We start from the raw sequence: 24,230 nt of genomic DNA, 5'->3' as shown, positions 1-24,230 counted from the left end.
TGCCCCCCCCCCCCCCCCCGCCCCCTGGATCCAGGGCCGGTTCTAGAGGATGGGCCCACATAGCTGGGCCGACTTTCCTGCTGGGGCAACACCTGAAAGGCTGCTACAGCCCGAATGTGACTCTCAGCAGGTCACAGAGTCAGCCGTTCCATTGTCATGGGCAGAATGACAATGGGCTGGCAGAGGAGACACAGCATGGTGCATCCCCTGTGGAGAAGTGTGGCTCAATGTTTAGAGCGGCAGACCCTGATGCAGAGGTCTGGCCCGGGACCAGGGTTCAATACCCCGCCTCGGCGGGTCTTGGGCTCAATTTCCTTGGACCTGATAATTCTCACCTCTGTGCCTATTCTAATCATGGGTCCCACTCTGCAACTCTGGGCAATAGCTTGCTTAATCTCCACAACGGCCCCAACAGCGCTGGGATGCCTGGCTTCACCTTGGGGGTGCCCAGGAGTGGACATTTCACAGGGAAAAACCAGGAAGGGTTCCTAAGCGGTATACGGACAGCGCCGGGACACTTCCGTTGGAGGTAGCTGTGCGCTCTACAAATGCTGGCATTTTTATCCCCTCCCATCCCCGGTCTCGGGAGATGACGTTGAGTCCTTGGGGAGCTGCTGATGCTTTCGAGCAGCACAATTAACAAGCCTTATAGGGACGTGAGCTTTAGTCCCTCACAGCAGGCCACAGCGATCGGATAAAAAGCTACGGGGCGTGGGCGTGGGTGGGGGAGTTTGGGGAGCGGGGTTAGTGCCAACATTCTTAGTTTAAATGTAATTAACCCTCCATGTTGAGAGCAAGGGAGACGTAAGAGTAGAGGAGAAATAAAGAGAGAGACAGAGCCTAAAGGAAAAATAAGAGACTGAGTGGGGAGTAGAGACAAACGGAGAGTGGGAGAGGAAAGAGGGAGAAATGATTGACGAGAGAAGATAGGAAAAGAGGAGAGAAGGGAGGAACATAATTATAGATAAGCCCAATGAGAGAGGGAAATAGCCAAGTAAAAGATGAAGTGAGAACAGACTAAGTGGAGAGAAGGTTAGAGCAAGAGATTGGTAAAGATAGGGTATGAAACGAAAGTGGAGAAAGGCGAATGCAAGGGGAATAAAAAGAATAGTGAATGACAACGCAAAGGATGGATGCAGAAGAGGATTATTAGAAGTTTCCTGGTCCGTAATAATAAAGAAAGGATGAATCAAGGCCTCACACACACTTCTTAGTTGTAACTTTCAGCAGCCTACAGCTTGATTTAGAGGTTGGTGATACCTTGAGGAAGTGGCAGATCAGGAGAAGAACCCAAGAAATATGGCACTATCACTTCAAGAAAAGGATAGTTTGTTAATAGAAATGCCACATGTGGAATCTCCACAGTATCGAACACCTCCCCCAGAAATAGGTGGATTTTCTTTTACCACTCAACAATAAACTTTCTTTTGATCTAATGCCTACTAAAGGTTGAACAAGGTCTTTCCACTTTCCTAACCTTTAGAAGCATGCAGAACAGAAAGCACTCACTGAGACAGTGATCTATTTAATGTCTACAGAGAAGGGTCTTCTGCAAATGACGAGGATTGATAAAGCAGGTAGTTGGCATAAGAAGACATAACTGAAGAACAGGAGAATTTTCAATACAGGAAAAAGAACGGACGTAAATTTCAAACAATTGGAATTTAGAGAGTGAGGCCTAAGCACATGGGAGGTAGAAATAGAGTGTATATGGGAGACAAGTGAGAAAGAGGTGTAAATTATAGACTAAGAGAGAGAGGGAACTAGCGCAGAGCAATTGAAATGGGAAAATTAGGGTAACAACTGGAGAGAGTGGAAAAGAGGGCTGGATAACGAAAGAGATTGATAATGGGATAGAGTATGATAAAGGAGGGGTTGGTAGAATGAGAGAAAGACAGAGGGAGGAGAATGAAAAGTTTGGTATGATATATGGACAGACATACAGACACTTTGAAAATCTAATAGATGTGGTGTAACGCCGTGGACTGGGTCATGACCTGCGCACCTCCCGCGTCACAGCTGCGGGCCGTAACTCGGTCCGTGGCACCTATTTCTGGACACTGGTCATGCCGCAGCTCAGTTTAGCACCCTGCAGTTTCTTTTCTGGGTGCAAAGACGCGCCATGAAGCACTTCTCTTTTCTCTTCGGGCACGCCACCACTGTAGGCAGCGGCCATACCACCCTAAAATCACCTGATCTCGTCTGAAGTTAAACAGGGTCGGGCCTGGTTAGTACCTGGATGGGAGACTGCCTGGGAAAACCAGGTGCTGTAGACTTACCTGAATCTTAGAGTGACCTTAAAATGAGTTGCCTGCAGTCATAGTTAGGGGCTATTGTTTTGTGTTCCTTCCTTCCAAAATTCCTCTGTCTGGTTCCCAGAGTGCCTCGAGTACTGTGTTTTCTTCACCATTCCAAGATGAAGGTTTTCTAACCTTTTTCCTTTTTCTTCCTAAACCAAGATGGTGGCTCTCCTTTTCCTGTTGCGTCACTTCCTTGCTGATCTTGTGTCTATATAAGGGGCTGGAATTCTCATTTTTCTTGTGTTGCAGCACTCTTCGCTTCTGTTGGTGTCTCTTTTCTCCTGTTTGGTATTTCGGGCCTGTGGGTTCCTGCTTCTGCAATTCTCCTCTTCTTCCCAGGTCTGTCATCCCCTTTCTGACTATCCTCCTTTTCGTGCCCTGCCGCCTGGATTCTGGAGTCATCGCTTCCATCAGAGGTTTTTCCGTCGGGGTGTTTTTTTAGTCTCTGAGACTCCTTTGGGAAGGCACTGAGTGCCCTGACTTGACTTGTTAGCAGCACTGTGGCTACCAGAAAAGGTCGCTCCTACCTAAACAAGCAGACAACTCACTACTAGCACTTCAAGTATGTTGTTGCTTCTTCCATTAAGGGGAGATGTGAATGCTGGGAGTATCACCTCTACAGGGATGGCAGCCAGAGGCTAGAAGGGAAAAAAAAACAATATCTCAGTAAAAACTTGGATGGCCTCAAAAGAGATGGGAGAAAGACCCAGGCCCAGTTAAGAAAGGGGTTTGAGCATGATGGGGAACATGAATTATGTGTGCGTTGGTTAGCATAACTGGTGAGTTGCATTGGTTTTGCACATTTGGCAAAACCATAGATCAGTTTTTAACTGTTTTGTTTTTTGCCTATGTACATAGAAAGGGAGGATAAATAATTGTAAAGTCTGAATTATTTTATTAGGCAGGGGTGTACAAAGTAGTCAGAGGGCTTACTGCACCACACTTTTAAACTTCAATGCTTTGCAAAGTGGAATTTACTTTTTTTTTAAAAACCTGAAAAGCTGCAAAGAGATGTGTGGCAACAGGAACATAAAACTGGAATCAAAGAGGGGAAAATAAAGTAGGTCCCTCGTTGTTTGATACTTATGGTGTTCAAAATGTCAAAAGTTGACAATGTAAGTACTTAAAATATCAGATCTTTGCAATACTTTGTACCACTGTCCATTCTCCGTTCATGTTTGTGGCACACCCATCGAAGTTTGTGGCCCACCCATCGATGCTCGTGGCCATCCCTGAGCAAGAATCATAGAACCGGGCCTGCCTGGATCGCCAGTCCGTACGGTGCTGGCCCAATGACAGTGTGGTATTATCACGTTGCTGTAGCGGACGCCCATGTGTTCTGAGAAGGGAGGCCGTCAACATTCTTTTTACAGACGCCTTTGGTCCCCTTCATATTCACAATTACAGCAGGCTGTGCCATTCCCCTGCGTGAAGCCCCAGGAGTTTAAACGTTCTCTCACTTGGGGCCTCTCACACTTCACTTTGAACTCTAGAGGCGGCAGCAGCTCCTTCCTAACCTCGAGCAGACTGTGGACAGGGCCATTGTCATTTTGTCTGCTGCTGATCATCACATAAAGAATGACAATGGGCCTTTAATTTGCCTTGCAGACATCCTACCTGTTTTTTTTTTTTTAATAAAGAGTGTCAGCAAACACCGCCGCAGCAACGCAGACTCCGAGACACTTCTCTAAGAGGGCTGGGTGATTCACAACAAAGCCTCATTAACAAGTAAATGGTCTTTTAACACCTTCGCTGCTATTGATATTTTCCTCCTGTGCTGATATTTCATCACTGCCATTGTTCATGACGAGCCCAGCTCGTCATCCGCACAGCTCCACTGTGCCTCATGACGAGCTCAGCTCGTCATGAGCATCAAAGGGGTTAAAGACCTGTGAAGTACTCTGGTGCGGCCTTGTGTGTGCCTGGGAAGCTGGGGTGCGGTGACAGGGGGTGACAGACAGGGGGTGACAGACAGGGGGTGACAGACAGGGGGTGACAGACAGGGGGTGACAGACAGCGGCTGACAGACAGCAGGTGACAGACAGCAGGTGACAGACAGCGGCTGACAGACAGCGGCTGACAGACAGCGGCTGACAGACAGCGGCTGACAGACAGCGGCTGACAGACAGCGGCTGACAGACAGCGGCTGACAGACAGCGGCTGACAGACAGCGGGTGACAGACAGCGGGTGACAGACATAGGGAGGGAAACCGAGGGAGACAGAGACAAACACAGAGAGAGAGGGAGGGAGACAGAGGGTGACAGACAGAGGGAGGGAGCGACAGAGGGAGGGAGACAGACAGACAGTGAGACAGCTAGAGGGAGACAGACAGAGGGAGGGAGGGAGACGGAGAGAGAGGAAAAGATTGGAAGACAGAGAGAGAGAGGAAGACAGAGAGAATGAGACGGAGGGAGGCAGAGAGAGAGTGAAACAGAGGGAGGGAGGTAGACAGAGGGAGGAAGAGGGATGCAGAGAGAGAGTGAGACAGAGGGAGGCAGAGGGAGGGGACAGAGGGACGGAGGCAGAGGGAGGGAGACCGAGGGAGTGAGACAGACAGAGGGAGATAGACAGAGGGAGGAAGACCGACAGAGGGAGAGGGAGGGAGACAGAGAGGGAGGGAGACGGAGAGAGAGAGACAGACAGAAACCGATGGAGGCAGAGACAGGGACCGGGGCAGACAGGCAGAGACAGACAGAGAGATTGAGAGGGAGACAGAGGGAGGGAAACAGGGACAGATAGAGACAGGGACAGACAGACACAGGGACAGACAGATAGAGGCAGAGACAGGGGCAGACAGATAGAGGCAGAGACTAAGACCGACAGAGAGACTGTCAGGGTTGTCAGCAGCACTAACCTTCTGTAACAGCCAGCAGGAACGATGCCTTGAAGAGTAGACTTCCTCTTACCCTAAACACTACCCCCACCACAATGTAAGACCACACTGCGGGAAGAGGAGTACCCAGGGGAAAAGGCAAGGGGATAAAATATTAAAGAACTCCTGTTACTTCACAGGTCTGGTCTAGGTCACTTGCCTACCTCTGGTAACTCTTGATATAATCGAAAGCAAGAAGAGAGTAAGAGACACAGCACGCATACCTACGTAACACCACTGTACTCCGAGATATTTTGCACTCACATAAGGTTCTGCGCTTGATACTTCATAGCATTAACCAAATTGGGACCCAGAGAAATCTTGTAGTCATCTGGACTCTTATTCATGCAGGCAAGTTCCAAAATCACCATTGAAGAGTTGTGTACAAAAAAGGAGACTACCACACCCTATGACGGAAAGGTTTTCCAGTACTCCTAAACACACATTCTGCCAAACAGGAACTTCCAGAATATAAATACCCCGTGAAGTATGCAGAACCTGATAAACAAAAACGGGTCCCAACCCGGACGTAAGTATGAATAATATTAAACAGCCTAGCTCTTAAACAGCACCTTTGTATACTCCTCTTGAATTCAGCAGAGGCAGGATATGATGACAAAATGCTGCGGAGAGCCTTTAGAAGACTGGCAGCTTCAAGAAGTTTCAAACCAAATGATACAATGTTGCAAAAAATTAGTAACAATGTTCTCGAGAGGAGAGCCCCTTTATGCGCAGTCTATGACTCTCGAGAATGCAAATGTAAATACCTGTAGAGAGGCGGAGTTTCAATACAGCACGGGTAGCTCCGCGACACCGTAGGGAAATGCTGCTGTACTCAGGAAAATCCCCTCGAGAGGAGAGCGCCTTTCTGCGCAGTCTCCGACTCTCGAGAATGCGTATGCAATTCTCTACAGTAATGCAGAGAGCCCATAGAGCACTGGCAGCTCCGTGACGCTGTAGAGAAATGCGGATGGAACTGGAAATAATATCCTCGAGAGGAGAGCATCTTTATGCGCTGTCTCCGACTCTAGAGAATGCGGCTGTAATTACCTGCGGGGTTTGACCTGGAAGAAACTTGGAGGCGACGGCTTCTGAATTCCAGGAGAATGAGCACCATAGTGCTCAGAAAGAAAACCCTGCCTTCGGAGAAGAGACAGCGTCTCAGGGGCGTTGTCTTAGACAAATGTATATCGGTAAAGCTCTGTCTGACTCAAATGGCTATGAGGGAAAGTTTGTCAAGCACCGTTACCTACAGAGGCGGGGCTTATATAGGAACACGCCCTTAGGAGTCGCCTGGTTTCTTCTTCCTGTCACAATGCCCCAAGGCCTCCTGGGATTTGTAGTACCATAAGCTAATCTGCGTGTAATAGAAGTAGCATTCAAAACCGAGGAAGGTGTTGTGTGTGGTTTGTATATGTTAGCTCCTTTACTGATCTGGCAACCTGAAACCGCGTTAGAGACAGAGAGAGAGAGAGAGGAGGGAGACCGAGAGAGGGAGAATGAGGGAGGGACAGGGAGACAGAGAGGGAGGGAGACGGAGGGAGGCAGAGGGAGGGAGGGAGGCAGACAGAGGGAGGGAGACAGAGGGAGAGTGAGGGAGGGAGACAGGGCGACAGACAGAGGGAGGGGGATACAGATAGAGGGAGACCGACAGAGACAGAAAGAGGGAGGGAGACAGAGAGGGAAAGAGAGGGAGACAGAGAGAGAGGGAGACAGAGATGAAGACCGAGATAGAGGGAGGGAGAGGGAGACAGGCAGAGGGAGATACAGAGGGAGGAAGACGGATGGAGAGGGACGGAGACAGAGGGAGGGAGGGAGACTGGGAGAGAGAGAGACGGACAGAGTGAGTGAGACAGGGAGAGAGGGAAACAGAGAGGGAGGGAGACAGAAAGGGAGGGAGACAGAGGGAGGGAGACAGAGAGAAAGAGGGAGGAGGGAGAAAAAGAGACAGAGATAGAGACGGGTAGAGACAGATGGAGGCAGAGACAGGGACAGGGGAAGACGGGCAGAGACAGACAGAGAGACGGAGAGGGAGACAGAGGAAGAGAACCAGGGACAGACACAGCCAGAGACAGGGACAGACGGAGAGGGAGACGGACAGAGAGAGAGGGAGGGAGACCAAGAGGGAGGCAGAGGGAGGGAGGCAGAGGGAGGGAGACAAGAGTGAGGGAGACAAGAGTGAGGGAGAGAGACAGAGGGAGAGAGAGACAAAGGGCGACAGACAACGGGAGGGCGACAGACAAAGGTGGGCGACAGACAGAGGGAGGGCGTCAGAGGGAGGGCGACAGCCGGAGTTAGGGTGACAGACAGAGGGAGGGAGACAGAGGGAAACAGACAGAGGTAGGAGGGTGACAGAGGGAGGAAGATAGACGGAGGGAGGGAGTGAGACAGAGGGAGGGAGACGGAGAGGGAGGGAGACAGAGACAGAGAGAGAGAGAGATAGACCGAGTGAGTGAGACAGAGGGAGACAGGGAGAGGGAGGGAGAGAGGGAGGGAGAACTAGATAGAGAGAGGGAGGGAGACAGACAGAGGGAGGGAGGGACAGACAGAGAGAGACCGATAGAGACAGAAAGAGGGAGGGAGACAGAGTGAAAGGGAAAGAGGGAGACAGAGAGAGAGGGAGACAGAGAGAGGAAGACCGAGAGGGAGGGAGGCAGAGGGAGACAGAGACAGACGGAGGGAGTGCGACAGAGGGAGGGAGGGAGACAAGGGGAAACAGACAGATGGAGGAGGGTGACAGAGGGAGGTAGACAGGCAGAGGGAGAAAGTGAGACAGAGAGAGGGAGATGGATAGGGAGGGAGGGAGAGAGAGAGAGATAGACCGAGTGTGTGAGACAGAGGGAGACAGGGTGAGGGAGGGAGAACTAGATAGAGAGAGGGAGGGAGACGGAGAGAGACAGAAAGAGACAGAGAAAGAAAGATGTGTGTATGCCGGGTCTGGTGGCTCAGTGGACGAAGGCGTCCGCTGCACGGGCATGTGTTCAACCTCATGGTCATAGTGTTTTTTGTTGGTCTAGCCCCACCCCCCTCCCCCACTGACCCCGCCCCCACCGGTGCGGCCCTCGGCCACAAACCACTTTGTAAATTAGGCCCCCGAGAGAAAGCTTGTGAGTACCCTTGATCTAGAACCACATCAACCTGATTTAGAATGTTTTTGTTTTTTTCCGGCCCTTTTTAGTTTTTCCAACTGTTTTATTGTAGTTGCCAGGTCGTCTGCTGTGGCGCCCCACAAGATTTTTCTGTTCCTCCTATGGGTTTCTTTGTTTATTTAAGCTCTTTGTCTTATTAGATTTTTTTTAAAATGTATTTAATACTTGTGTTCATTCATGTCGGAGGATGGTTATGAAGTTAAAATGTTGCCCCCCCCCGCCCCCGGAAACATTTCTGCTGATGCCCATTGTTCATATATAGTGTCCCTAGATACACTGGCCGCTGCTGAGATCTTGATCTTGAACATTAGCCAAGGCCTCTTTGTCCATTGTGACTACAAAAATATCCTTTTATTTAGGCTCCAAAACAAGAAACATACCAGCAGTGTATCATGATGTGCCGCTTTTACACATATGATGTTGGCTGAATTGTAGAATTGCTGATTAATTTACCAATGAAACGGTAGTGAATTTTATTTCAACAAGTGGAATAGGTACCAAAATCCCCAGAAGAAGTGGGTATGGTTGTCTGTGCAAGAAGCGAAGCTGCAGTGAAGAATGAGGCTGGACATATTGCTTTGCTCCTCAGCATGCAATGCTTAATGGTTAAAGCTAGTAAGATGTTATCTTTTCTGGGTAGCAACACATTTAGGCCCTAATTACGATGTTGGTCGGGTTGCCTCTGATCGACATTGTCTCGGTGTGGGAACCGACTGACTGTAGGTCGGCGGTTCCGAACACCCTTTTACAATGCGACCGCCCCATTTCCCTATGGGAGCTTGTGCAGCAGTCTGAAACCGGCCATAGAGAAATGGGAGTTTCTGTAAGTCCCTGCACCTCGTGTCAGTGACACATTGGAGGGATTTACAGAGGGGCACCATAGGTGGCCCCCAAACGAAGACCACAGAGGAAAGTCACTTATTGATAGGCTTCTCATGTCGGAAAGCCCAACTAGAAAAGCCTGTCGGAAACAGACATCATAATAAAACTCCATCCGTAGGGCATTATGTGCGGCCTCCAACTGCCAGTTGGTCCAACCAGCTGGTGTAAACTCCAACCACCTACATTGTAATTATGCGGGCGGACTTTAAAACATGGATGTTGGTCAAAAATCCTCCGACCACAGGTCGGAGGATTTCCGACCGACATCAAAATGAGGCCCACGGAGTCTGTCTGATTAGAGCTATATAAGCATGACCTTATATCTGAGACCTTCAAAACTTTTCAAACATACAGATTTGAGCGGAAGGCTAAAAATGTTTTGGCACCCTCCCACCTACAGATTTAAGCCTGTGATCCCACAGCTTTTTATTTCCTGTCCGAGCAGGCCTCAATTCACTTTGAAGAAAATGAAAACAATTTCTAGTGCCAGCTGCTTGCTCGCTCTTATATTCAGAAGCTTCTCTGAAAGGAGAACCTGGAAGTGTCCAGCAGACGACAGGGCAGTGGAAAGAGGGTCATTCACCATGCAGTGGCCCATCCACACACCCTATTGCTCCCAGGAAACATGTGCAAAGAAAAACGTTTTGGAGCAATTGTTTACATGCATTAGAGAGGGCATTTGTGTTTTGAAGCCTAGACTCCTCCTACATCGGCAAGAGGCTGCCACAGATGGCACACACCCTGTTGTCATTTAGTGGTGAGTAGAGGAAACATTCAGGAGAAAGGCATGTTGGTGATTTGGAGAAGCACTTCCTAAATGTGTGTGTCCCATGACTGAAACACACAACAGTGTGCAGCTGTTGATCACACATATTTTTGACTCGCATACTGGAATGTGGGCGTAGGGTTTTTTTACCTACTTACTAAGTGCAGTTTAATACACTGGTGGCTGTCAGGTGGCCTTGTGTCACTAGAAATTGACAGCATGGGGCTTTTTACTTTAACAGCATTTTGGATGCAGCAACATTTAAAACCTTACTAAAAATGTTCAAGGCAAAACTGCATATCCCATCATACAAAAGGCTTTTGGCTAAAGAAACAGGGCTGGATGATGGTGCCATGTGCTTGTCGAATGGAAGTCAGAGTTTGACAGATCTCAAAAGGTTGCTGCATAAACATCACGGCTCTGCTTGACTTGATGACAGGTAATGAAGGAGTGCATAAGCACAATGAGAGTGAATCGATACTGGAGAGTCATGAAGGCGAGGGAGATAGGAAAAGTGTGTGATGACTAGAGTTGTGGTGGAGGCCGGATGGGTGAAGGAGCATGAGCCTGCGTTCATTGTGTCTTTGGAAAATTGGTGCTTTGGTGGAGAAGCAATGTGTGCTGTGGAGTGAGGTATCCGGGGCTGATGAAGAGTAGTGCTGCGGCAGCATCTATCTCCTTTTAGTGGGGTCTTTGTATGCATTTAACTTACTCCTGAACTTGTACATAGGTAAATAACCCAGTTCAGGTGAAACTCCCTGCTTGTGGAGAGGGAATACCACACCCTCATTGTGTGAGATACTACACTGAAAACAGGCTGCAAAGGAGGCCGGGGGGCGGAGTCCAAGATGGCGGAGTGAGGACTCTGCTGTGCTGCAGACCGAGAGCTCTCTCCTCCACACTGGTATCAGCGGATCGCCAGAGCCTCTAAACCCCTAAGATTTAAGATTGAAAGTGGGGAAAAACTTGAATATCTAATGATTGTGTACACGGTGAGGAAGTAATCGGAAAGAGGAGAGACGAGACGAGAGTCGAAACGGATCGGACCTGACTAACTGAATCGGACCGGCATAGCGGCATTGCAGCCGCTCCCTTCTACTAACAACTCTCCCGGGTCAGCTCTCCAGCGCTATCCACAGCCGCTTTCACCGGATGATTGATGCTGTGGCTGTCTACGACTATCTGGCGAGCGGTTAGGGACTAGTTTGTGAACCGGCTCGCTCGACCAAGTATCGACTTGTTTGGTCTGCCGGCGGCGTTCAAGACGCGGAGTGCAACTGTTTCACCAAGAGCCATGTCGCCTAAACATCCTCCGCGCACAACGCGGAATACCAAAACCTCTGCAACAGCAGCGGCGGCGGCCGCCCTGCCTATGTCTACAGCCCCAGCCTCTGTCCCTTTGGTCACCACGGCCGTGTTGACAGCAGAAGAAACGACGACGGGGGGAGCTGAGAAAGCTGAGAAAGCGGCAGTGAATGTAGCAGCGGCAGCGCTGGCTGCACCGGCCCAAGGAGACACGGACGTTCTTCAAAAGGCTGCTATCTTGAAGGGGAGCGATAGGAAGGCGACAGGTAAGACGATCCTGCGCCCTCCTCTATTGTTGAACTGCGGGACAATTCCTAAAATGGCACAGAAAGGTGCAGACATTACTGATGGTGCTAATTCCGGGGTGGCGTCGGGGGAGGTGCGGGACCCCCCGTTGAATACCAGGACACTAACTATTTTTATAGCATCAAATGGCGAAAGAGAAATACAGGCTGCATCACACTCCTCATCAGGGCTATGTATGGATAAAGCCTCTTCCCCCAAAGAAGATGGGGCAGTAGCACCTACCCAACCTACTATGCTAATGGATAATACAAATCATGATGATTTTGCTCTATCAGCTCTCTCAGTTACATCTTCTACCCTCACTGAAGGCAGAGAGACCCGGGAGACCTTAGAAAGCCTCGAGGCAACAAAAGGATTAAAGGTGGAAAATGGGGGATCCCACTCATTAAATATTCCCACGACACTACCGGATGCTTTAGTCATCCATCCCCTTGACTATCAACCCCAAGGCTATAGCTTCATCTCCGAGTTTGGAAGGCCCAACAAGACACAGGCAATGGCATAATAGAAGAAAATAGCAGTCCTGTAATGTGCCTAATGGGTAATTCTTGTTCGGAACAGGCCTTGGAATTGGCTGAGGAACACCTCTCCTTTGAGGACTGTGATGATGATACAGAGGAGGAATTGGATAAGTCTACGGATAAGTCCTTGAGTAGGCTACCTCCACAGAGACGCAGAGGTAAAGCCAAGACAATTCACAAGAAGAGAGGGAGAGTTTTGTCTAACCTGGCTACAGGAGCAGCCCCCTTGATTACTAAAAAAAGGTCACCGACAAGAGCCCGCTAAGAAAGTGGATTGAGGCCAAGGGGTTAGTCAAGAGCATGGCTTTAAGGCTTTCAGGGGGCAGCCCTACAGATAATGAGACGCTACATGCCCCCGTAATAGGGCCTTCTATGACGCAAACTCCCAGCCATGTCCCTTCTGAGTTAACCGCAGGGGAAAAAGATTTCCTATTAACTGCCACAGCCTCTAATCTACCGATATCTGTGGATATAGATACTGACTTAAATAAATCCTTTGTTGAAAATACAAACACAAACTCAACGGAAGAGATCAGGTCGGGAAATACTGGCCATCCCCAACTGGACACTATATTAAAACGTTTGATAAGTCAAAGGGTAGAATCGGAAGCGCACTATCAGCAACTGAAAAGTGACAATGTAAGACTGCAAACCTCCATAACTGATCTAACCTCTATACTAAAGGGCGTTACACAGGAGATAATAGAGCTCCAGCAGCGCACAGTCGTGGTTGAAGAAGGAACCCAACGGTTAGATGCCACTGTGGGGCGCCACGATGCAGAATTAACTCAACTCCAGGGGAAAGTCGAGGACCTGGAAAACTGACAAAGGAGATCCAACCTTAAAATCTACGGAATCCCGGAAGGGCTAGAGGGATCCGATCCAAGGGCTTTCATGGTGAAACTTTTGCCTCGCGCCTTCCTGGATCTCCCAGACTGGGATTGGGACTCCCAAATACAAAGAGCACACCGACTTCCACTTGGCCTTAAACGTCAGAATAGTAAATTCCCACGCCCATTCTTAATACATTTTGGTAACTTTCTGCTCCGACAAGCTGTGTGGCAAAAAGCTAAGCCTAATACCCCAATAACTATCGACAACCTTACCATCTTCACTCGTTCAGATCTTAGTAAAACTACGATGGACAAAAGATGGGAAATGCGAAAATTAATCGACCCAATCAATAAATTGGGAGGCCTAGCATATCTACAAGAACCCGCCCGACTTAAAGTGATTATGAAAGGGCGCACAAACATCTTTAGTGATGTACGGGAGGCACAGACATTTCTTGCCAGCGTCAACAGAAGTAAAGACTGAAGGAAAGAGGGGGGGTTAATCTTTCTCTCTGCATATGCGATATAGAAACACTAGATAAATAGAAATGGGATTATGAAGGGGCACGGGGAACACGGAGAACAGGGGAACTCAAGATCTAGGTGGGGCACTGAATCATCAAACACTTAATCACTTAATTTTAATTCTACTATTTAGTATTGCGAGACTGTACTGGATGTATAATACACCCAAATATAACGCGCCACCTCGAGGTTAACATCAGTGGTGATGAGGCAATACTAATAGTTGACGCTCCAGTGGGAGGGGGGAGGGGTCATCGGTCCACTGCCGCAGGCGCTGCCTCATCAACGGCAGCAGTAGGTAAGGGGGGAAGGGGGGGTAGGTCTTCGCAGACAGGGGAGGGTGTGGGAGATGTGGGAAGTTGGAGGGAGGGTTGGGGGAAAAATGAAAAAAAAATATTTTCAACCTGGTAGAAAGACTTGATTTGAGATTTATGTTTGTAAAATATATTTTTTATTTGGAACTACACATGATAAAAGAGAAAAAACGAAGTATTTGGATTAACAGAAATGATGGAACGAATGCTGATTATCGACACTACATCTTACATTAGAGATCCATAATATTAAATGTTTGGCATGGAATGTCTCAGGGTTGAACAACAAACGTAAAAGACGCTTAGTTGCCGAAGAACTAAGATTATACAACCCCCACTTAGTATTCCTGTCAGAAACCCATATCATAGGTAAAGATAAGAAATTGCTAAGCCAATTGGGCTTTGAGATGATAACCAACTCGGCTGTTGCTTCCCCTACAAGAGGGGTTGCTATAATGAAAGACAAGGTTTAAGGCAGAAATAATTAAAACAACTTGTGACAAATGGGGCAGGTGGGCAATTACTCAACTCTGTTTTAACAATGTGAAGCTTGTAGCCTGTGTTGTCTATGGGCCTAACAAAGAAGATCCCAGAATATTCGAACAGTTAAATATAGCTTTATTAGACTGGGAGGGAGAAGTAATAATTATGGGTGACTTCAATTGCATTCTAAACTGTCAAACGGATACTACACGTCCGGGTAATTACAAACGAATGCCCAAAACTAGAACATCTATCTTAGATCTATGTAAGCTACACAATGTCAGAGATGTATGGAGTTCTCTATACCCAAACTCTCCTGGTTACACATACTATTCAGCACCCCACAGGCTATGTTCACGTTTAGATATGGCTTTTGTTTCAGATTCACTGATGAAATCCACATCAATGGTAATATATCCACGTATAACATCTGATCACAACCCCATTATGATCGAATTCACTACCTCTTTGAACCGTAAACCCCAGAGACCTTTTACATTTCCCAGGAATTTAATATCAAATGCGACTTTCATCTCGCAACTAAAACAACATATCACAGAATTTTTGACTATTAATAGAAACACTGCTTCATGCTTAACAGTATGGGATGCATGCAAAGCCAGTATCCGAGGGTTTACGCAAACATTTGTCTTGAAACAGAACCACGAAAGATACAAATATAATTTAGCCCTGACCTCTGATATCGCTGCCGAGGAAACAAAGCTAGTACAAGCTTTAAGAGATAACTTATCCACTCTGAAAATTAGTGCAAATCTTAGCCGGCTAAAATGTAAGACTAAAGAAATACTTCTAAAAAAAGAAGCGCACAGATCCATAAATATAAATTCTCGCAATATGAGGGTGGAGATAAAATCGGCAAAATTTTAGCATTTAAAGTGGCAGAGGATAGAGCGGAGTCTACGATTGCCCAAATTCTGGGGGTTGACAATAAGAGATACAATCAGCCAAATGATATAATCCAACAGTTTGCTAAATATTATGAAACTCTGTATACACCGTAGAACATGCCTAATGACTTTATAATTGAGAATTATTTAAAAGAAAATTTAACGAACCAGATAACAACAAACGAAGTAGAGGAATTGGCTACAGAAATAACAAGTGAGGAACTAAAGGAGGCTATACAATCACTGCCTATAGGAAAAGCCACGGGTGAGGATACCATTCCTCTGGAAATCTATAAACTATGCTTAGACGAGTTAACACCCTTTCTCTTAGAAGTAATAATTCATATCGGCAGAACCGGGTCAGCCCCCCGCTCCTGGAATAAAGCCAAAAAAATCTTTTTTTCATAAAAAGGGTAAACCTAAAGAGGAGATGGGCTCATATAGACCGATCTCCTTGATCAACGCAGACGCAAAGATCTTTGCAAAATGCTTGGCTAAAAGACTTGCACCACTAATGCCCAAAATTGTAAATACACAGCAGCACAGGTTTATAACAGGGAGGGATATATCAGCTCATGTCAACACGGCAATAACAGCATTTGACATAGCAGAGGTAGAGGTAACCCCCCTTGCCATGATAATGCTCGATGCCGAAAAGGCATTTGATCGGGTGGGATGGGACTATTTATGGCATACAATGGGATCAATGGGGTTTGGTGGAGAATTTTTAAACGGGATTCAAGCACTTTATGACAACCCAACGGCATACACCAGCTATGGAGGTCTCACCTCACCGTGCTTTCAAATTAGGAGGGGCACACGTCAAGGGTGCCCCCTGTCACCTTTACTATTCGCCCTCTCATTGGAACCGTTTTTAAAGGCTTTGGATACTCAGCCAGGAATAATACCCTTTAAGACTGGTAGGCAAAGCTTAAAAATCACTGCGTATGCCGACGATATAGCTATCTATTCGGCCGAAGCAAATGAGTCTCTAAGAGCTATTATTTTTGAAACATCTAAATTTGGCATTGTATCAGGCTACAAATTGAATGCTCATAAAACCCAAATAATAGCTAACTTTGTCCCCCCTCAATCGGTGCCTGAAATATGTAAGATCGCGACTTATCTCGGAGTTAAAATTACCTCAAACATTAAAGAACTCAATGCCATCAACTATAATGATCTAATGAAAACTACCGTCTCGAATTTGAAAAGATGGCATCGACTCCCACTAAGTCTAATTGGTAGAATCAATTTGATAAAAATGAAAATTATACCTAAATACTTATATTTATTTAGATCAATCCCTTTGACACAGAACAGGCTTTTTTTTTAAACAACTAGATAGGATTTTTTGTAACTTTATTTGGGGGTACAAGAAGGCTAGGAGATCGTTAAAGACATTGAAAAACCAAATAGGATCTGGCGGTCTTAATTTTCCCGACATGAAATTATACTTTTGGGCTTCATTTGTAAGACGTATACGATCATTACTGAATACAGAGGACTTGCTTTTCTATCACCATTTATTACTAAAGGGATATTCTAAGCAATTTCTACTTCATATCACAGACCCCAACTACTACAAACGGGTTAAATTCAAGACTGCACGGGATATAGTAAGAGTATGGAAGGATATCCTTGATTATTGTAAAACTACTATATTTCATTCTCAATTGATTTTGTGGAACAATCCTGGTCTTCCGAGTATATTTAGTGATGGGGAATCTCGAAGGTGGCAACTGAAAGGTATAACGGTTCTGGGTGATTTATATAACTCTCAAGGCATATTAGATTTTCTTACTTTAAAACACTTATTTGGATTATCCGAAATACATAGGTTTAAATATATGCAAATTTATGACTTTTTAGTGCATAAGAACAGAATTAACACTGTTTCGAGCGGGGGTATCTGGGACTTCTTAAATTCTAAAAAAGAGAAATCTATTATCAGCTCGACATATAAATTTTTTATAGGTTTAAGATCTGACGACAACGATGCACTTGCTAATAAATGGAATTTAAAATTTGGAACTAATCTTACAGGAAAACAAATAAGTAAATCCTACACTAATATTCATTATCACGTACGGTCATCTAGCCTACGACTACAACAATATAGAACTATATATATGTTATATTATACCCCAGAAAAATTTTCTAAATGGTCCTCAAATAATATCTTGGAAGAGAAAACCAAATGCCCGAAATGTGCTGAGTATGCGGCAGACCTTGTACATATGCTGTTTTCATGTCCAAGACTTGGAAAGTTTTGGGAAGAAGTGGAAAAAACTTTAATTGCAAAAAATATTCTTAGTTCTCCAATAACGGCACCTATGGTAATACTTGGCCCACATTTGACTAATCAACCACATTATATACTGTTATCAATTTTATTTTCATGTGCCAAATTAACTTTAGCCAGGGCCTGGATTAATCCTAACCCACCTAATGCTATGGAGTGGTGGTACTTGGTCAATGAAATCAAAATTATGGAGTGCACGTTGGCAGAACTTAGAGGTGTTCGATCGTTAAAGAAATTTGAGAAAATTTGGGGGAACATAGAATTGAACTGATGGATCCAAAGACTACTTTTAATTGTCTATTTGAGTTCGCTGATATGGTTTAGCGTTTATACTTAGTAATTTGAAAAGTGATCTATTCATGTTTGCTTATGTATGTGACATACTTGATGAACTGAAATTACTTTGAATGTATTGAAGTCTTATACCAGGTGAAAATAGAATAAAACTTAAAAAAAAAAAAGAAAACAGGCTGCAAATATTCAGCCTCCAGGCTGGGTTAGATATGATTGTAGTCAGGCGTGTAAGCGCTGAGCATGTGTGTTCATGAAGGGCTTGTGTGTCTCTAACTGGTGGCATAAATGTGCCCTGTTGCATGCACTGGGGTTTCTGGCAAGGTAGTTCCTCCTTAGTGACATGTGATTTCATTTTCAGTAATGACTTAACAAGGCTACAGTCAATTGACATAATTTCTAGTGGCAGAAATATTATGCTAGTTAGTCTGTTTGAAATGTGAAATTGTCTACCTGTTTTGTCACAAAACGTTGGTAAGTATGCTTTAGGGCAGTGCCACTGGTGCGGCTGCACTGGGTGCTGACCTGTGGAAGGGGAGCGGACCTCAGTGAGGGGGGTGCTGTGCTTAGCAATAACTTACGGTTGTAGAGATGAGGGGTACTTGTGCCCGGTGGTAGTGAGGGAATCCGAGGAGGCTTCCATGGGGTGTGCAGGCGACAAAAATGATTGTTGCCCCGGACGCCACCAGCTCGAAAGTCGGTCCTGGCCTTCACCATCCAAAAACCATCTGTTTCACAGGGAACTGTGACTCATTCAGGCCCTATAGCTCCTCTTGTCTTTGGAGAAGGATTGTAAGTTAAGTTGATGGACTCCATACTAAGTGGTGGTCGTTTAAAACCAATGACTTCATCCTACTCAATAAAAAGCTAAAACACTCAAACTGGTTCTTTACGATGACAACTTATTTCCTGCTATTACCAGGTAGTATTCTTGGACAGGAGTAGAAATATACATATTTGGCTGTGTTGCAAATTATTTTAATTTAATTGCTAATGAGTGAGTGTTACAGAGCCAGGTGGTATTTATGCATGCTTAAGCTCTTGGGAACCTATTCACAGAGATAAATCTTGACTAAAGTTTTAAGTTAAGTTTGTTCGTAAGCTTAATTTTACAACCAAATGTATATTTTCTACACCTGCCAGGAATTCGCAAAGGGATTAAATTTACGAATTACTGAGGATTTTCTGTCAGAAATGCAGAGAAATCTGTAGCAGAAAAAGTAAAATCCCACCCAGGGTGGGTGGGTCAGGAGGATGGACGTTCCAAGGCATTGGAAGTTTAGGAACACCAACAAACCGTGTTTGTGGGCATTTCCAAACTACTATCTTATCCCATTTCACCATGTAGTCCGTTAGCCTGGGGGCTGCAGGGTGGTGATTGGGCCTTCTCTGTGTAGAAATACTTTCCTCGCAGAGAAAAATACATTAATAACTGTGTATTTGTACAGGAGTCTTCTTTACCTTCAGTGTAGAGTTCTCTGATATGGAGAACTCTTCACTGGAGGAATTCGGTCCTTTAGGAAATGGCGTATGCCACCCCCAGAAGAAGACCTGGAAGCCTGTGCCTGGCGCTGCTTCCAGGCAGATTTTGGGGAATTATTGGCGAATACCAAAAAGCTCAGCAAAATGTTTAGAGAGAGATCTAAATGTTTGCCCATACTTTGAAAATTTTCATAATGAATAGGGATATTTGTGTTTTAAATGTAGAGCTACAATATGTACAATGAAAGAAAACACTGTGGTGGGAGTACATGCTTCTCTAACAGACCAACTGTTCTATTGTTTCAGACCACCCCTCCGGTCTACAAAGTCAAGGACATGACGGTGCCGACTGCAATCTGGACAGGTGGCCATGACTGGCTGGCAGACCGGAAAGATGTGGCCATGTTACTTACTCAAGTTACTAACTTGGTATTCCACAAGGAAATCCCAGATTGGGAGCACCTGGACTTTATCTGGGGTCTTGATGCCCCTGAGCGCATGTACGATGACATTCTGAACATGATGAACAAATTTTCATAGCATTCCATGCATTGGATGTCATTATAGGCACACTGTTCACTGAATAGAGGGCCAAATATGATACATTGGAATGTCAGTCTTCAAAAAACATTGAAGAAATAAGGACTTGCCTTCAATATCTGATACTTGTGGTTTAAACTCACACTTTTTAATCTGTGAAATGCCATCATGCATACATGAGGCATAGAGAAATATTGAATTTGAGACACCTATGGGTTTTTGCTTTGCTAACGGGAAAGAGATCCCCATTTGATTGGCTAAACGCCCGGGAAAGAGATCCCCATTTGATTGGCTAAACGCCCTACATCTAAAGAAAGGTTACTGCTGTAAGGTACAGCTATCTATTGATGTTGAAGTTGGAAATAACGTCAAAGTGACAAAAGAAGATTTTTTTTCCGTAGAGTTTACAAAGACAAAAATGGCCCCTTCTTCGGGCAATACCTGCTTATAAATGCCTTGTTTAGGTAAACATTTTCAGCCTTTCTCTGTAAATCCTTTTGTCACTAGAGCATTCGTAAACCAGAATTTGCCTGACAAATAACCCTAAAACCATTTCAGCACCCTGCCCCAATGACAGTGATCCAGTACAGTGACCTTGTTGTTTCATAGTCGACAACGCAAAACATTCCCATCTCAGTACCTCCTGATGAGGACAGATAATTATATTCGTTTCCCAAATTGAACCCAAGGACTTGCCAGCAATTCATGGAACATATTTTTGTCACATAATAACGAAGCTTGTGAAATTGCCACTTTTTGGATAATCTTCCTTAAAGAATTGGATCTATGGATGTTAAATCCTGTCAGAGACAATACTGAACTAAATGTGAAACATGCATTAAGCTGATATTGCCTCTTAACTGGTGACTCTTGTAGTGGTTTTTTAATGCCTTTGATACACATGGACAATTATGATGCGCATTTTTTTTACAGGCTGGAAATACCTTTTGCATACTTTTTTAAAAACTTTTTCTGTCATCCGTATTTTATCATCTTGTATCCTGATGTGCCATTTAAGTAATGTGACTTAGAATAATACTTACCGTTACCCCAGGAAGCACTTATGCCGCAGAAATACTGGTCACAAAACATTTTAAACAATTTTATTGATTAAAACCGCAGTATGAGCTGTGAAGCTTAAAATGCATTGTGCAAAGCAGGAGTATATAGCAAGAATTTCTTGAGGTAACGCAACAAGAAGCAATCATTGCTTAATAGTAATTAGACTCGTATTTTTTGGTACCATGATATTCCGTTGTTCAGTCATGTGAACAAGATGGAGATGAACGCATTCCTGTATGGAAATTTTCTATTGTAAATGTTCATGCAAAATGCGTTTTCTTTTTCCCTCTGCAGATTTATTTATTTTTTAACAAGAAAGGTTGGATTCTATGAATTATTGCAATGACGTTGGAATCGTTATTATTTTCTATGGGCTACAAATCCAGCGCTTGCAGGAAAATGTTTGATAGTCTCCATGCTACCGTTTTTTTTTTGCATTGGTATTGCCAAGCGCTCGACAGCAAGGCAAAGGCACTGTAGTATCGGCGAAAGCAACACCAGGTGTGGATTGTCTATGTATTGAGGGTCCTTCTCATGGCCATTATCATCACTTTGAGATATGTGTGAAAAACATTCTCCTCTTATTCAATTTAGTCAGCTTAAACTAGAGTTTTAAATTAACATATCAGACGTACATATTATGAAGGCACCGAATACTTGAAATTAAAGAACAGTGGGATCAGAGTGATTTTCATCTGCCAGAATCAAGTTTGAGGAGTTCTGGTACTTTTTTTATTTTTATTACAAAACTCAGGAACACTCCTCATCTTTTCACTAAACTACTGATATCTACTGCATATGTCTCCACACTTAAACCCCGAAAACTTATTTGCTCTTATGCAATCTCCAGTTTTATGGGACCTGGAGGCTACTGCTTTAACTTCTCATCTCCATATTTCATTGACTCTACCTCTGAATATTTAGGCCCCAACGTGTCCACCCAAATAGGTTTTCTGCTTCTGGCATTATATTGTTTCCACAGAGGTGCTCAGTCTTATCAGGTGAAATGCTAACAGTAGTAATAAAATTAACATTTTGGAGCTTAAATGCCAGCGATATGAGATATGTTGAATTTCTTTTATTAACATCACAGGATGGTGTGGTGCATGAACAATGGAGGAAAGTGAGATGAAATAGAAGAGCTAGATAGTGAAATATGTGACTTTTCATACACCATCTTTGGTTTCTGCCTACCCACATGATGATTTTGTTCAATAACACTTTGAGAATTGTTTTTGACCCTTGAGTTTCCAAATAATCCTGGACTGTGCCCGTAAAAGTATGCAAAGCACACCTACAAATGTGAGACAATATAAATGGTCTGTGGGTTTCAGTTTAGAATTCTCAACACCCACGTTCTCATCACTTTTAAGGTTTTGCTTTCCTGTCTATATTAGATTTTCTACATTTTAGTTAAAAAAAAAGTTTTATAGGCTTAGACTTTCCCATAGAGCTGTACAGAAAGCACCATGTCTTCTCTGAGACTTTAGCTTTAGCTTCCTACGCGGATGAGTCTGTTAAAACCACTGTGGGCAGCTAATGTTAATCCATTTGAGGAAGAGCATCTTTTCACCATGGTAGTCAGTGGTGAATGTAGAATGTTTTAAAAGGAAATCCTAACTCTTCGCTTCCCATAAACAAACATACAATTAGTAAATTAGCTCTTCATAGACGAGCAGTAATTAAATGAGTAAAAATGCATGGTGGTCACGTTCTTAACCAAGACGTTGACTAGACTGGCAATGTAAACGCCATTCGGGCATAGTGGATCCATATCCAAAGAAACAACTGTGCCCAAATCAGACATAGTAATTGTCCTGATTACTAATTCTGCTGGTCCTTGATTTTTAGAAAACATAGTTTTGGGTTTTTAGGCCTTATGTGTTTTTAATATATTATGTTACTGTGCCCTGAAGAAGTAGTCTCTCGTCTGCCACCCTCTGGTTTCTCTGCTGAGTTTTATCCATTACCCCCAGTTACTTTCTGTTGTGAGTTTTGTATACAATTTTCTAAGTTTATTGAGGAATTGTACCTATAAAATATTTGGTTTTATTAGCATCGGAATACATGATTTATTTGTGGGTTTAAATGTGGTGTGCTGACAAGCTTTAATTTTTTCTGTGGTTACATTTGACCGAGTACTACTGTTTTGCCTTCTACTAGAAACATATCAATAAGGTTTCAGACTGAGGAGTTACAAGCAGTGTTACTCTTAAACCAAAGATGTAAAGGATAACTGTATTTTTTAATGCGCTAAACAACCATGAATTTTTACTATAAGTACAGCTTTACAGTTTGTAATACAGTTATTTTCAATAAAACTAGCAGTTTCAGATTCATGTGTTCACTCCTCTATCTTGCTATACATTTGATCGGTCATCCTTGGCACAGCACCCCTTCAAGAAGCTGATCACATTCTGACTTCATGTCTTTTTTTTCTTTCTTTTTTCTTTCTTTTTTCTTTATTGTTTTTTCAAAAAACAGAGGACAAGAAAAGCCAACCGTGTTAATCATGATACCGGAGTGCAGGAAGCCAATCCTCATTTGAACAGGCATCAATAGTCCATGTATGCATCACGCACGCAGTCTGGTCAAGGGGTGTGGTCCAGTTACGGCAATTACTCACTAGATGAGTTTGGCGTTAGCATGGCTGTCTTGTCGGTGCCTCTTTGTGGCAGGTAGTTGACAAAGAGCGCCCAGATGTCCTGGGCCGGGATATTAGCAGCATGAGTTGCCAGTCGTTCCTGACAATAGGAGACGTCGGCCAGCCAGGCCTGACTAGTAGGGATCGGTTTTCTACCCCAATGTGGATTGCCACTCTACATTTCGCTAGCAAAAGTAGCATCGCAGTGAGGCCTTGTTGATCACTAGGGGTGTCCTTCACATAACCAAGGAGGCATACCATGGGATCGGGTGGAAATGGAGCTTCTATAATGGCACTCACAGTGCTGCAAATCACAGCCCAGAAATTCGCCACCTTGGGGGCAAGCCCATGGCAGATATGTGGCTCTAGGCTCGTGGCAGCGCAGGCAGTGGAGTTCAGTGGTCAGTCCCATTCTGTGGAGCTACAATGGTATGGTCCTCCTCTATCTGCTCCATCAGCCCATCCACGCTATTCGAGTCTCTCTCAGTACACAGGGCCCCTGACCCTTTTCGCTCGTGCCACACTCCTCACTGCCTCCCCACCAGTGCATGTTGAGGAATCATCAGCAGATGCGCCATTGCTTTCCTCCGGCCTGGGGCTGCAGCCACACTCTCGCCGCTCTGATCGAGTCCTGAATGTCACACTACTGGCCTCAGCTTTATGAGGTCTCTGATGATTTAAGATGGCGTCTCGGGTGCCTGCAGCCCCAGCAGAGATTCAGGCGGTTGGCCCACTCATTTA

The 24,230-nt window shown here is 44.9% G+C and overlaps 1 protein-coding gene and 2 pseudogenes across 2 annotated transcripts in view; all 3 read left to right on the top strand.

Annotated features, from left to right (window-relative positions):
- The window catches only part of LOC147711166 (lysosomal acid lipase/cholesteryl ester hydrolase-like), a 67,960-nt gene extending 44,780 nt beyond the window's left edge, over positions 1–23,180 (top strand). Inside the window, exons 10-11 of one of the 2 annotated variants that reach the window (XR_015295896.1) lie at positions 19,550–22,178; positions 22,307–23,180. Coding sequence is in view for 1 of the 2 variants with exons in the window: in XM_086921947.1 (XP_086778073.1) it covers positions 19,550–19,783 (234 nt within the window). In the remaining variant the exon portion in view is untranslated. Of the gene's footprint in view, positions 1–19,549 lie in introns of both variants that reach the window. The other variant, XM_086921947.1, reaches the window with a different exon arrangement.
- LOC147711168 (5S ribosomal RNA) lies at positions 2,165–2,276 on the top strand (annotated as a pseudogene).
- Positions 11,265–13,419, top strand: LOC147711167 (uncharacterized; annotated as a pseudogene).
- Positions 23,181–24,230: the final 1,050 nt, after the last annotated feature.

The sequence above is a fragment of the Lissotriton vulgaris genome, chromosome 5 (assembly GCF_964263255.1).
Source record: "Lissotriton vulgaris chromosome 5, aLisVul1.2, whole genome shotgun sequence".
In the NCBI taxonomy this organism is placed as follows: domain Eukaryota; kingdom Metazoa; phylum Chordata; class Amphibia; order Caudata; family Salamandridae; genus Lissotriton; species Lissotriton vulgaris.
The sequence above is the reverse complement of the archived record's forward strand: the minus strand, read 5'-3'. Positions and strand labels throughout refer to the sequence as shown.